General features: G+C 49.5%; 1 protein-coding gene across 1 annotated transcript; it reads right to left on the reverse strand.

Annotated features, from left to right (window-relative positions):
- Positions 1-458: 458 nt before the first annotated feature.
- RNF223 (ring finger protein 223) lies at positions 459-1,689 on the reverse strand. Its single transcript, XM_072354571.1, has 2 exons — positions 1,638-1,689; positions 459-1,306 (listed from the first exon to the last, which is right to left on the reverse strand). The coding sequence occupies exons 1-2, from the start codon at positions 1,687-1,689 to the stop codon at positions 459-461; spliced, it is 900 nt and encodes a 299-aa protein (XP_072210672.1).
- Positions 1,690-14,324: the final 12,635 nt, after the last annotated feature.

The raw sequence follows: 14,324 nt of genomic DNA on the forward strand, positions 1-14,324 counted from the left end.
TGGATGTGCTGTCAGCAGGAGGCAGCATTTCACACCTTCCGTGCTGAATCCGCAACCAAAATGTTTCGAGCAGGTGGAATAAGGTTAGTTTTCATCTGCTTCTGCAGCTCTGATATGTCCCTACTCTCCCAAGCCCAGCTCCTCTTTGGCATAACCATGAAGAGAACCCTTTATTCCCCAAAGGAGCTGGAAGGAGCTACAGCCACTGTCACCAGGTATCCAGCCTGTGGGCAAACAGTCCAAGAAGCTTAGCAGTCACCCATCACACCTTTGCAACAGCTTTGAAGGCTCAGATTTCCATGGAGTTTGGCAGCAGGAAACTGAGGCAGCTCCTGGGAGCATAACTGGGCCACTGGAAGTGAGTGCATGCATTCAAGTGTGGGCACAGAATGGGAGTGGGGACCACGGGGTCTGCAAGCACACCGAGGGATGTTCTTGGGGGGTGTGCCAATGTTATGCTACAGGTACGGGAGCTGTGTCACAGGTGTGGCTGTTGTGGTGTGTTTTGAGGGGAGATATTCTGGCCTGCTCATTGCAACAGTCCTCGTGAAGCAGCGGAGGTTCCCCGTCTTCAGCGCGCACTGCACCGGCCACAGGATGATGCAGAAGAGGATGATGATGAGAGCAGAGAGCAGGACGATGCGCTTCCAATCGTCGCACATGTCACAGCGGGACAGCCTCCCCACCAGCCCCGTCGGGGGGACCTCTGGGCTTTCGGGTTTGCTCATGGCAACGTCAATGGAGATGCATGAGTCTGGGTTCTCAGGGTCGTCTGAGGCCTGCCGGCAGCATAGCTTGGTGCCTTCCATCCAGAGCACCTTCTCCTGTTGGAGCTCGGGGGGCAGAGTGGCCATCAGCTCCTTGCTGGTCTCCAGGGCTGGGGCACCTTCCAGTGGGATGCTGGTCAGCTGCCTGCAGAAGGGGCAGGGGAGCTGGTCCTCGGGGTGGTTGGGGGGCAGGCCTTTGCTCAGGCGGGCCACGCACTCCAGGCAGAAAACATGTGAGCATTGGAGCAGTTTGGGGGTCTTAAAGGTGTTGTCGTATGTGTTGAAGCAGATGGAGCATTCGACGGGGGAGGCCGGCTTTGGGGATGTTGGGTTTGGAGAGCCCGGTTTGTCGGTTGGGGACCTCGCTTTCCTCTTGCTGTCCACTGGTGAGGTGATAACGATAGGGCTGATGGGAATGGGGATTTCATGTGGAGATGCAGGGACCGGGCTGGTGGGAGAGTCCGGTGTGCTGGAGTGCCATAGGTGGGTGAAGCACGACATGATGGAGCCCGAGGAGATGAATAGAGCCCTGGGAGACTCTGCAAGAGAAGGACAACCACAGCTTTAGTATTAAACAGTGCGAAGATATCCATCACCAGACCTATCTTTAACCCCACAAGAGAACTGAAGAGCAAGCTCACGGCTTGCGATGCCTCCAGAGGCTGGAAGACCACTGCTAGAGCTGCCTGTTAGAAGCTGCGTGACGGAGATGAAGATAACCAACCTGCAAAGCAAGCAGCCACCAGAGATTCACCATCCAGAGATCCGCCATCCAGCCAAAGCCTTTCCACCACAGTCACCCTGGCACTAAAGATGGCTTCAGCCTTTCCCCAGACCTCGCTCTGGGCAGAGAAAACGTAAAGGACCTACCCTGGGTGGTGCTGCCCAATACCTGAGCAGGGAGCAGAGCAGAGGATTCCATGAGGTCAAGCGTGGACCTCCCTATAGCAGTCTATTGGGCTGGGAGGTACTCAGATACTATGGTGAGGCCTAAGAGACAGATAACACTGTTCAGTGGTGGAGCAGCAGCGGGGTGAAACTCTTCTGGGGCTGCCAGGCTGCACCAATGGGGCTGTGGGTGCACAGTGGGATCTGAACGCTTCCATGCAGCAGCTGGACCGAGGGAGGGAAGAAATGCTCCTATCTCACCGAGTTTATTCTATCTTGTCACCGTGACACAGCAAGAACCCAACTGTTGGAGGAAATGGCTTTTGTGCCAGAGTGAGGGGGAATTTGCCAGCGTTTCCTTATTGCTCTGCTTTCCCCAGGAAAGCACAGCTCTTCCCTATTCTCAGCACTGGAGGAGAGCCAGCGCAGCCCAAGCCTTGCAGTGTGCTGCCATCTGCTTTCTCTCCGTGTGCAAGAAGAGCCCTGAGCTAAGCGGCTGATACGGCAGCTCCAGTAAATTGATTTACAACCGAGTTCCTCCAGCCTTCCAGCAATCTGGGTATTACCTTGAATTCCAGTTATCTGGGGCTGGAAACACAGCTCTGAGCACACTCTGATACCAGGTGCGTGGCTTTCTAGATACAGAGTGCTTATCCCCGAAAGCAAGTGTTTGGCTGGAGGAAGTTCTCAGCGCTGGCCACGCTGCTGTGTGCCCGGGGAACATTTTTGGAGGGCGTATCACTGAACTGGCTGGGCTTGATTCTTTGTGCTGGGAGATTTACCAGTGACAAGTCAGAAATGTTCTGTAATTATAGGCCTGCAGTCCATCCTGCAGTGGCTCAGCAACTCGGGCTGCAGCAGACTCCGTGTCTTAGCGAGAAGGCTGATGTAAGGGATCGGAACTGCCTATTCCTAAGGTTGCACAGGAACATCTCCATTATGCATGAACATAATCTCCATAATCGTGGCTAGCACTGCCACAACCAAGACCAATGTTAAGCTCCCGGACTGCGCCTATGGGGGGAAACTTTGCTGTCGATGCAAAGTGTTGGCTTAAATACTTCCTTTATTGCTTCTCTCGCGCTCTCCGGAGCCTCTCCTCGAGTTAATCTTTACTCCACGCTTTTTTATCTGAGCTTTTCAGCAAGTTGTAATATTTGTTGTCTGTCTCTTTCCCTGGCTGCAGCTCAGCCTGCATATTTTAGCACTATCTGGCAGATGCTGATGAGTTACAGAGTTAGAAATCCAAGCCCGGCTGGCACAAAGGCACAGGAAAGCCCTCGCTCCATTGTTTTCTTTTTGGTGTTCATTTTCTTTTTCATCCTCTTTTTGCTTTTACCAAATCCTGTTTTGCAGACCCCTACGCCGCCACGAATGTCCGTTCCATAACCTATCTGAAGAAGACCACGCAATGGCAGACTGGCTGAGGCTGGCGGATGCTACCGTTGCATTGCCCAACCTTGCTTTTGTTTTGGTAGCAAATTTCTCTCACTACGTGTGGTTATTTTAACACAAACAATTCAGTCCCCTGCGGTCACAGCGCTCTTCCTCAGCCCGTGCATCTGTTTCCACCACTGCCAACCAGAACTTTGGAGCACCACAACTAAACCATCCCATAACAGAGCCCAGCCGTCCCGCTGGCACGTGTCCACCCAGCATCAAATCTACTAAGGTAAGTACTTTTTGCTTCCCTCTAATGCACCGAGTAAAGTTACTTTTTGCTTCCCAATGACTTCTAGAAAGCTTCTTCCCACCCCCATAAAACCAGACGTGGAAGCCCCTGCAGCTCAGCACCAGCCCTATAACACTGCTACCATTGTAGCTGTGCCCTGGAGCAGACATCAAGGAGGTGAACAGCAGGTTAAACGCTATAAATACCTGTTCAAAGAGCAGCGTAGAAGGAGAAAAGCATGTTCTGGGCTCTTGATTGCTACCCCGAAGAGTCTTCTCTCCGGCTAGGCTCTGTATCTCCCAACCTTCTCCTGTTGCATGGGCTCCCTTTGGGTTTGAGCTGCTCTGCACCAGTGGCCGCGCGGCCGCACGCCGCAGCCTTTTATACCTTCCTGGCTGCAGGTGAGTTCCCTGCTCCGCCCGCCCTGCCCACAGCCATGCGTCACCCATTGGCTCCCAGCACTCTTCCACTGCAGCCAGCTCCTGGGAAGCCCTGATAAGAGGTGACGGCACACGGAGGGCGAGTGGGAGGTGTCGGTTTGGTCATCTCTTCTGTATGGGGGAACACCTTCCTCTTCCCACTGAGTTCTTATAGTTCTTTACCCAGATTGGACCTTTTAAAATAGTTCTTTGTAATGTCATCTTGTTTTCGGTGCCTTGTTTAACTCTGTCTGCTTCCATCTCCTATAGCCTTCTTTGAAATAACATTGCATGGGATGCAAGAGGAGGGATTTCATTCTTTGCGGCTTTCGGCAATAATTGACACAGAGAAATGCTGTTCGGAGCGCAAAGCCTTTGTGGTTCAAAGGGCACTGGTTTGTGGCTCGGAGTAACAAGCCAACAACTTCAAATTCACATGCAGATAAGGAAACAGATGGAGGGATGGGAAAACCTTCACGGTTTGGTTTCGTTCTCATTTGTAGCAAATAATTATTTTCTTGGCTCAATTCCTTAAAAAAGGGGGAAAATAAAGTGAAACTGTAGGTTGTTTTCTCAGGGAGGTATTTAGGGAGTCCCTTATAAAATGGTTGAGAAACAGAGATCAGTTGAAGATGAAGCTCTCCCAGATCTGCCCCTCAGAGGGGTCTGCACAGCAGGAGGATCACAGCCCCTCGTGGTGTCCCTCTGTTTGCACGGCTGCCATGCTGGCAGCACGGTGTGTGGCTGCCTGGCAGGATGCAGGGGAGGGCTGTGTGTCAGGCTCATGGAGGGCTTGCCCACTGAGTCACATCCAATAGGCACCTTGGTAAACTGGGCTCGAGGTTAGTGGTGTTCAGCACTGCTGTATGCACATAGGTGCTTTGCATTCAGCACTGTGCGTTGGGTATAGCCGAGATCTCTCCTTATGCACTCAGTGCAGCTACAGCAATTCCCTCTTTGATCATCAGGAGGATGATCAGTGCTCTTTCATGCTCTAAAGGCAGCCCCAAGCCCGCTTTAAGCCCTTTATCCTTCTGCCTGTGTCAGCCTCATTTTCTCTGCCTTTGCTTTCCCATCACCCTCCATGTGCGTGACGTGCCACAGTCCAACCCTGCAGCCCCTCCCTGGGCTGGGACACACAATGTGCCCTGTCACATTGGATCACGGTGGCCACAACCGGAGGCCTAGCCATGCAGTCCCCCAATAGTACTGATTGAAACACTGCAGCTTGCAGTTATTGGCTCTCCTCCATTTACCATCCCTTCTCATCCCAGGTGAAGTGCTGAGTTTCCTTGGCTTGTTGTAATCGATGCTTTAGATAAATCAAAGCCACTCAATAATGATGGCTGAGAAACCATTGGGCTCAGCCTTGCAGGACACAGCTCTGAAGTGTGCAGCGTTCTTCCTGCCTACAAACCCATCCTTGTGATGTTCTCTCTGTGTTCCTACAGTTATTGCTGCAGAGTGGTAAACAGCATGAAGAAGCACTGTTTCTCTGGCTCCACGTGCAACCAGCTGCTTGGCCAGGCATTCGATGGAGCCTCATCAACAGCAGGTTGTACCTGTGGCTATTGGAATTCCAAAGCACGTCGTCCATCCCGTCAGGAGCGAGCCGGGTGAGTCACCAGATAAGTGAGACGGGACCTCACCGTGGGATAGTTCTGATGTCATTCTATTTTGTCCTCCTGTAACAGCTTCTATCAGGCTGTCTCAAGGTGCTTTAGGGATGTAACTAAGCCTTCCAGTAACTATGGTTATCAGGGACGTTATCTGCAGGGGAAGCTTTCTGGTGCAGAGGAGCCCAGAAGGCGCTGAGCAATGCACTTGGGGGAAGCCATGCTCCTTAGCGTGGCAGAGCACAGGGAGAAGCCTTTAAAAAGGAGCTGAAATAGAAAACATCATCAGAGTCCTATAAGCAGTGCCCTTTTTGAGTTGCCCAGCTCTGGAACCAGCTGCCCCATAGTTTATCTCACTCAAACACTCCAACACTGGATCCACCTGGCACCTACCTTAGCACCGTCCTTCACTTCCTGTAGTCACCAGGAAAGCGCCACGATTAGATAATCATTACAAGGCATACAGGCAATGTGGTAATTTTCCTGATAGCCCACACCTCATGTGACCATTAGTGCTCAACAGCTCGGAGCTGTGTGATTCAGGCACTCATGGCCACTCTCGAATAGCAGGAATAACAACCATTCCCTGCATATGACGTCAGGTCCTCTGTTCCAGCCCCTTAATTCTAAAGGGGTAAGTGACTGGGAACAATGGGTAAACTGTGGTTTAAGGATCACCAGTGATCCACCGTACCGTGAAGTCTGTGGCTGTCCCAAATGTCTGCGTGCTTCTACAGGGGTTTGTATGGAGAGCCTGGCCGAGCTGCTGCAGGTTTCAGCCCGCTGTTGGAGAAGGTGAAAGGGATCAACCCATGAGCGTGGATGCTGTTGCAAGCCTAGGGGCAGCCACAGTCCCTGTGCAGCAGAGGAGAGGGACCACTGCAGGACGAGAGGGGTGCTTTGAGGGGAAGAAGGTGAGGAACAGCCCCAATGGGCTCTCACTGCTGCACTGTGAGTCACTCTGGTGTTGTCCCACAGAGGTCATGTTGCTGCGGTTACTCACTTCCCACCTTGCACAGGGACGTGCTGAATTTGGGAAACGGGGTGTGATGTCAGAGTGTTGGTGGGGATATCTTGATTCACTGATGAACTTTTGTTTAGGTAACAAACCTCCTGCCCTCTCCTGCCTGGATCCTTCCCTTCCACACCGCAGACTTGCATGCACACAGCAGAAGAGATGCCTCTGTCAGATGGTTGATGCACCTGAGCAGGGACATCCCACCATGCCCGAGTTGAGTTTCAGCGTGTTGGACCCCAGCAGGCCACTGTGGAAAGGGAACGATGGTGGTGAGGGAAAGGTTCCTCTATGGTAAGTGCTGTCAACCTCAGAGCAATCTGCTGATATCCCCGCAGGTAGAATCCCACAGTCCCTACGTGTGGCCTGAAAAGTCAATAGAACTTCTCCATAGGGCTCAGCAAGGCAGGCAGAACGACAGATGTGGCAATCTGCGACTCCCCACCAGGGTTGGGCATCAGCACTCTTTGGCCTCAATGACACTCTGTTTCTTCTGCACTGAACAGGCATAGGACTCCACCTGCCGTCCCCTTTCCCATCCCAGAAGCTTAATTACTCCACCCTGAGCCTTATCGTAATCCTGCAACAGCAGAAGTGAAATGTCTCTAAAGCCCTAGAAAGAAATAGTCCCTTATCTTCCACTTATCCACCCAACGTAGGAATGCTGGGTGCAATGGTTGCATTTAGGACGTGGTATCGCAGCTGTCCTTTTCAAAGAGTGATCATTTTGTATCCGTGTTTGATAGATGGGGTCTGTATTTCCTTTGCACTCCTTTAGTTTCTCAGGTATTGATGGAGAATTAATAGCTCCACACGGTGGCTGAATGCATTTTTGCACATCTGCAACAGCCAGGATGTCACTCAGAAGGATCCACAGGTTTAGTTCTCTCAATGATATTTCCAGTTGGATATTTATTTGTTTTATTACTGTATGCAGTTAATCATTCAACTGCTTAAGGGAGGATAGGAGGAGTGTAGGACCGTGTCCCAGGTGTGCAGCTGATGAGAAGCACTGTAAGCAAAACAGCTCTGTGTTTTGCCCAGGCCAAACAGAGCGATTTGTACTTTGATCCCAAAGAATGTGGTGGGGCAAGAATGCAAAACGTGCCCTCGACGAATTTGTAAATGCATTAGTAGATGTGGAGATGTGTGCCGAGTCCCAGCGAGATAAGGCAAAGCTGGCACAAGGGTAAAACGCCCTTCTGGTGTATCAGATAAGTTATCGCCGTTACCTGCCTATGGAGATATATAAAGAACATCAGGGTGTTCTTTATGACTTCGTAAAAGTTTAATGTATACTTTCATTTCTAGGCCTGACTGCCCCCAAATCCTTTCCGACGTATGGATTTGCGGCTCTCCTATGTTTAACACTCCAGCGAGAGATACCAGTTGAGTTCCTGATCCGAAGGTAAGGGCCCATCACGAGCGATGTCCTTTATTACACCACCACCATTTCCCACATACATATTCATTCTTCTATTTTAGCAAAGTAGGACATCTGAGCATTTTGCAGCTCTCTCCTTGGGCCTGGAGTCTGTTGGTGTTTCCTCTGGGGACGTGTGGAACACAAGAGCTGCTGTTTCATAATAGTAGGTCTGGAAAGACCAAACCTGGGCGGTATCTCCCCAGATGTGCAGTGGGCACAAGTTGGTTTCGTCGCTCTATCAAGGAGGATCCAAAATTCCAAGGGGCTGCCTTTGGTGTGCAGTGTCCCCGTGCTTTTACTGGATAGGAGCTTTGTCCCAGCACAGTGTGAGCAGGAACTCTGACAAGCATTGTAGGATTTGGCCCACTCCGCAGAATGGAATCAAGGAATCCTTTATGCATGCGAAAGCACAGAATCCTTTACAGTGTTTGTATTCTCGGTGCAAACCGCTTTCCATCTGTCAATACAGATACTGCCTCTAGTTTACATAGAAAATGCAAATTATCTTTTTACACTCGCTTTCTTCAAGCCTAATCCTGTGCTATGCAGCGCTACTTATGTTGACTTCAGAAGAAGCTGAGGATGCTCTCCAGCTTCCAGGAGGAGACCCTTGGCTCTATGAAGAATTCGACATCTCATGCTGTGCCTATCGTTCTTTGCAAACTACGCTCCAACAGAAGAAAGAAATCTTTTAAAGTAAGGAAGTAAAGGAATGTAATTGCTGCGTATTCTCCATAGAAAACCTCCAGCTAGTTAGAGGGATGAGAGATTGAGTTCTAGATCGAGGTAGCAGCCCCCAAAGACCTGATTCTGAATTCATGGGCAGTGCTCAGTTTGCAGGGATGTCGTGTGGACACGCGTTGCTGAAGATGCCGATGGAGCTGCGTGCCCCAGAGATTCCTTCCGTCACCACTCTGTCTCTCTGAAAGACATCACTGAATATATCTGAACTCTTCCATGGACCTTTCATGCATGGAAACTCTCGGCGCAGAGATGCTGATTGAGCTTCTGTCTCCAGCCTCGCTTCTTTGCCCTCTTCTGCCGTCAAAGTAAGCTACAACAAAACTTACAGGGACAAATGTTTGTGATATTCTTCTTACTTTCTGCATCGTTTACATTTATTTTAAGTGTTCTCGACACAGTGCAGATGACAGACACCCATATTCCTCACCTCCTCCTTCGCGTTTCAAAGCTGTGCAATCACAGCATTGGAGAACTTCAGTCCTGGAAACAGGCTGCCGGGTCGTAAAGATGAGATCCCGCTGCCTGGCTGCGTTGCTTAGGAAAGGAGGGACGAGGCTGTGACAGAAGAGGCAGGTCATCTCCATGGTTTTCCTTTAAAGTATGGAACATCCTACTTAGTCTTATTATTAGTAACAGAGAGAAAGTGCAGTAGTTTTACCTTAGTAGTGCTCAGGGGGGTGAGATAGAAGACATGCAGAAATTCTCTGTTTGTCCCTGCAGCATTTGAAAGAAGGGAAAAAAAAAGCCATCCGGGGTATAAACAGAGAGATCAAACACCACGGCTCCGCACATCTTTAGTTTCGGAAATCCCTTTTTGCATCAGCACCTGGGTTTGGAGATTTCAACCCTGTGTTCGCTCTCCCCAAAACACCCAACCCCAGGAAACGTAAACCCAGCTCACTTCATCTTGAGAGTTAAATACACCCCTTTGCAGGAGGTCCCAGTGAGCCAGTGTCAAGGCAGCATGCTACTGCTCCAGACGTGCCTCCAGCAAGCGGGAGCTCACAAACACCCCCCTCCAGGCCTACGGAGTAAAGATTTTACAGCCATGAGTGGATGGTGGGGAAAATTGCTGGTTCCTCTGCTGACTTCCTGTACGTTATGAAGCCCTGGGTAAACACGGTGCCTCACTCCACCCTCACCCCAGGCACTGATGAAGCAGGGTGCCAGGAGCGCATCAGGCACAGTGGCGGTCCATGAGGTTCTGAGGTCCTGGAGGTGCTGAGGTCCACCTGGGAACCTGATGGCCTTGGGCACAGAAGAACCTTGGGCACAGCTGTGATTAGAGCTTGCATTCCGGGTCACTCATACGCCGCACGCAGAATGCTGACAATTACACCGTGGTAGGCAATCTGCTTATTGTCTGAAGGGCTTAAACCTGTTTTCGTAAGCAGGCAGATGAATTCCTTAAATTGTTGTTGCTTTATGCTGATGTGCCATCTTCTTGTCTATTCTTTTGACTGGGTCTGGTGCTTGACTTTTCATCGTATAACCTTTATGAAGAGGACACCTTTTTGATTTCATTCCCTTGTTCATTTGTCTTTACTGTGAACTAAGTCCAACTAAAAGACTGATGCACTTGAGGATAGAATCGTAAGGTAATTAAGGTTGGAAAAGACCACTAAGATCATCTAGTCTGACCATTAACCTATTAACGACAGCATATTGCTTCTGGACTCTGAAAGGATCACAGCACCGTAGGATGGCTTAGTTTGGAGGGATCCTTAAAGATCACCCACTTCCAACCTCGCTGCCATAGGCAGGTTTGCCAGCCGCTAAATCAGGCTGCCCAGGATCCCATCCAACCTGGCCTTGGGACGCCTCCATGTGTTGGACGACACATTGCTACTGGATCCAGAAAACCAGAGGCAGAGAATGACACGAATTAGCTGTTAAATAAAAGTGAAGGAGGGAAAAGGGAAGAAGTTCTTCTATCTTTTGCTAAATATAAGGCAAGCATAGAGTTAAAACCGCTCCAGATCAGAGCTCTGATTAACATGCTGCTGGAGCCCTGCCCGCTGTGTAGGTGTTGATCTGGGAGGACTGCAGTATAAATAGGCAAGCCCAATGCTAGCAAGGGTTTTTTTTGCTTCTTTCTTCATGCTTTTTTCTTGGCGAGATGGAGATATGCCAGTGATATTGTGGAAGCTGGGCGGAAGGCAGTTGGGATTGCAATTTGGGTGCCCTCAGATGTGTTACCTGGCAGGCTGGTACGCGTGTTGTGAGGCCGAACCTGGCGTGCAGGTCGTTTCCTATGAGCCTCTCTTGCCATAAACTGAACTCATTTAAAATCAAACTATAAGTTTTTAAGTCACCAATGGATTTCCCCTGTTATTCGAGATGACAGCTTGAAGTTGAATTGGTGGGGAACACAAAAGCAAGGCTTTGTACAAAAGTGGTAATAGCTTTTACTAAGCGAGTTCTGCCTAAGCTTTCAGCTGTGAGAACAGCCAAGAGAAAATTGCCCTCAGCGTTCATGGAGAGATCCAGAGATAGAGACGTGAGGCTGCGGGTCATGCGCTGCCAGTCTCCCAAACTATGGCAGCTATTTACTTTCATAAAAGCAATAAAAAAACCGCACCGGGCTCCTTCCTCCTCCTGCAGCTCCATGCGTGCCTTTGGAAGCACGCCGTGAATTTCCTGAGCATGAGAAAGATATGTACAAATTACCAACCTGAGCCCCCGGGGACAGCCCCATAAGTGGTAGAAACCCCACAGTCAGCAAGCAGGGAGCCTTCAGACCACTCCATCCAGTGGCTGTGACCCGAAGGTCCCGGCAGGAAATCCTGTTGCGCAAAGCTTGTTTCCTTGTTGCTTCCTTTGCTGTAATTTATTTTTCTTTTTCCCCTTCTTTCAGAAACAATCCATCTCTTGGACGGAGGGCTGAGGAAGCAGGATCGGGGGGGGTTTGTTGTTTCTCGCTTTATTCTTTGCTCGGCTTTTCTCTTGAGTGCTGGTGATGAATGCCAGAGCCACGCTTGCTTGGTGCTCTCCTTGCACGCTCTGTAAGTACTGAGCTGGGAGCTGATAATTCAGTAGCTCAGCAATCCTTCTGTGCACAGAGAACCTGAAAAAGGCCCCGATAAAGGAGGATTGCAGTGAGCCGTGGCCACACGCACGGCAGCGAGGAAACGCAGCCGCTCACATCTCCCAGATAAAGAAGCTCTCCAGGTGAGAAGAGCGGATTTCCCTCAGTACTTCTTAGGTTGTGCCTCTGCGATAAAGGCTCAGATGTGCCCGGGCTGCCCGCCACCTCGTTCAGCGGCGCGAAAGGAAAGATGATTTTCCACATGTGTGTGACCACACACTTCACATACTGGAAGGGCTGTTTTTTCTGTCCTTTATAGATATGTTTTTACAACTGTGTATTGCTAAAAAGGGAGGGTTGCTCAGGAATACGATGCTCTGCATTGCGGAATGCAATTCACTTTTTAATAAAGCTGGAGCAGAAGTCAATCCATCGCTGAGATTTTCTTTTGTGTGTGATAGTAATTAAAGCTATATATTACTAGAGCCATTACCACTTTCGTACGCTCTCATGTTTATTTATACAGTTGATGCCAGATCTTTGTTCTCACCCCAACAGCCTCGGGAGTCAATTTGGTTTCTCCCTCCTCACCTCTTTGCCCTCCCTCCCTTTCTCTCTGCTGAGAAATGCATGGAAAACGTTGTGTAAGCCTCAGAAACTGAACAAGATTTAAACCTTATTAGGACTAATTCATTTAGCTATGCATATTTGGTAAATTTACCTTCGACTAAGAGTGCGGAAATAAATGGTTCATTAAGAATGATGAATATTTATGTTTTCCCACTTCCCGCTTCTCGCATAGCAAGGCTTTGTTACATAACAAAAGAGGAACACCTAAGGAGAGAAGAACCACATCCACAACATCACAGATGCGATTTGCAGAGCGTGGAAAGGTTTAGCTGGAGTAGAAACATCACAAAAAATCATCCCAATTCACTTTTAAATCGCACATCTAAGGTACTTTTGAGACAGCATAGTAATATGGGGGGAATGTGGAGATGAGTTTTTCCATCACAATTGGTAGCAACCTTGGTCAGAAGAACCATCCCATCCTCTGCAATGTCTCTGGTTCCTCCTTTTTGTATTCCTCAATTAATGAACGGCTGGCTATGCTCAGGGTGCTAACTATAAAACCTACCCAATCCATCCAGTGCCAGCGGTAACACAGCTCAAAGCCCAAAGGGCTTCCCTATGTGGCAATGATAAGTCAAGCTGTTTCCCCCACTTAACAGATATATTGCCACTGGATTAGCAGACCGTAAAACTGTGTCAATTGCTGGCTGTGATTCTCCCAACAAGACAACTGATGTTTCTACTTCTGCGATGTAGGTCAGATCCGTTCCGGAGCTATAACCTTCTGCTTGAGTGCCTTGCTGTGTCTCACCCAGGTAATATGCCAGGAAAAGTACAGACGAGCGAATGTATTTGTGGAACGGGGTATTGTTTGCCATCTGGTACGCATTGTTTGAATCCTGTTAAATTTTTTACCAAGAACATGTATATTCTTCTGAAAGGCAGAAAGCTTTTAAGCCTGTCCTTAATATTAATGCAAATCTAGCCGTAGACTTCCATGCTGTAAAGCTGACGTGACAGCGAAAACGCTTAAGCCTTCCTGTTACCGCTTTGATCAGAACCAGACCTTCGAAACCATCACTGTGAGACGAGCGCTTCTTGCTTAGTAAAGAGAAACCCCGATACGTGGGACGGCATCGTTCAGAGGCAAGCAGCCGAGGGGTGACATTGCAGGGAAGGAGATTAAAGATCACAACTAATTTGAGGATGTTTGAATAGGAGCGAGTGCATTGAAGAAGCGATGCTTTGATTTACTAGGAGTAGATCTGGGTAAAGTCGTCAGTATGGGCACAGATTGCGTTCTGCTCCATACGATTCCATTGCCCAAGCTTCTCCTTAAGGATACCGTATTGACTGAGAAATGTCACGGGTCAAAGAAATGAGAAATAGACCGTGTTCTAAGGACTGCAGCTTTCTACAGCAACCTTTAGTCTCGTCGCCATTACCAAAGCTATCAGAGCATCCTTCCTTGAGCAGCTGGGCCAGCTTGTTTCCTTTGTCCATTGGGGGAAATCTCGGTGGCTGCCTCAATCATTGGTGACACTGGATTAAAATAAGGAGGAACTGGGATGTTTTGTGCATCCGTTTCTTTTGCAGCACCTACAATTCTCCTCCGGCAATCGCATTTCACAGCAGAGCTACCCTCTAGTAACAGTAATGCCTATCAGAGGGCAGATTTTTCCCCTGCCTTGTGAACCGAGGTGTTTCTTGACCCTAATATTCATATCCACATGCTGTAAAGCAGAATACCTTCACCTGCACGGGTGTGAGGGGAGGCCTGGATTGCAAACACAGCTTCTACATCGCTACCTGTTTCAAGTCTCATCTTCACGTGGAGCCTCTGCCCTTGGAGCCACATTGTGGCAGTAATTAGGGCAAATTGGGATGATGTCACGTCTGCTCCGTGGGCGCCGTCCTTCTGGGATTGCTCTCAGGCCTTCTTTGGCTTCCCGAAACCCCAGTGCTTATCACGAGCGTCTCATCGGGATGGTGCAAGCCGACATTAAATCACCCCTATCAGGTGGGGAGGAGTGCGGCCTATACGCATCCTACTGTCATCCCCTATCCGGGGTGATTCTTTCCTACCCCATCTAATCATTTTGTCCCAATAACTCCCGTGTAGCAGGAAGCTCGTGTGGACGTGCGCCCCTATCCACCCCTTCAGTGCTTTCCCCTC

This window comes from Excalfactoria chinensis, chromosome 20, assembly GCF_039878825.1.
Source record: "Excalfactoria chinensis isolate bCotChi1 chromosome 20, bCotChi1.hap2, whole genome shotgun sequence".
In the NCBI taxonomy this organism is placed as follows: domain Eukaryota; kingdom Metazoa; phylum Chordata; class Aves; order Galliformes; family Phasianidae; genus Excalfactoria; species Excalfactoria chinensis.

Bases quoted from the DNA above. Each gene is read 5' to 3' on its own strand.
- RNF223 (XM_072354571.1), bottom strand. From the start codon at position 1,689: ATGGAATCCTCTGCTCTGCTCCCTGCTCAGGTATTGGGCAGCACCACC. The intron at 1,307-1,637 runs GTAGGTCCTTTA...CTTCTCTTGCAG, and splicing joins ATTGGGCAGCACCACCCAGG to AGTCTCCCAGGGCTCTATTC.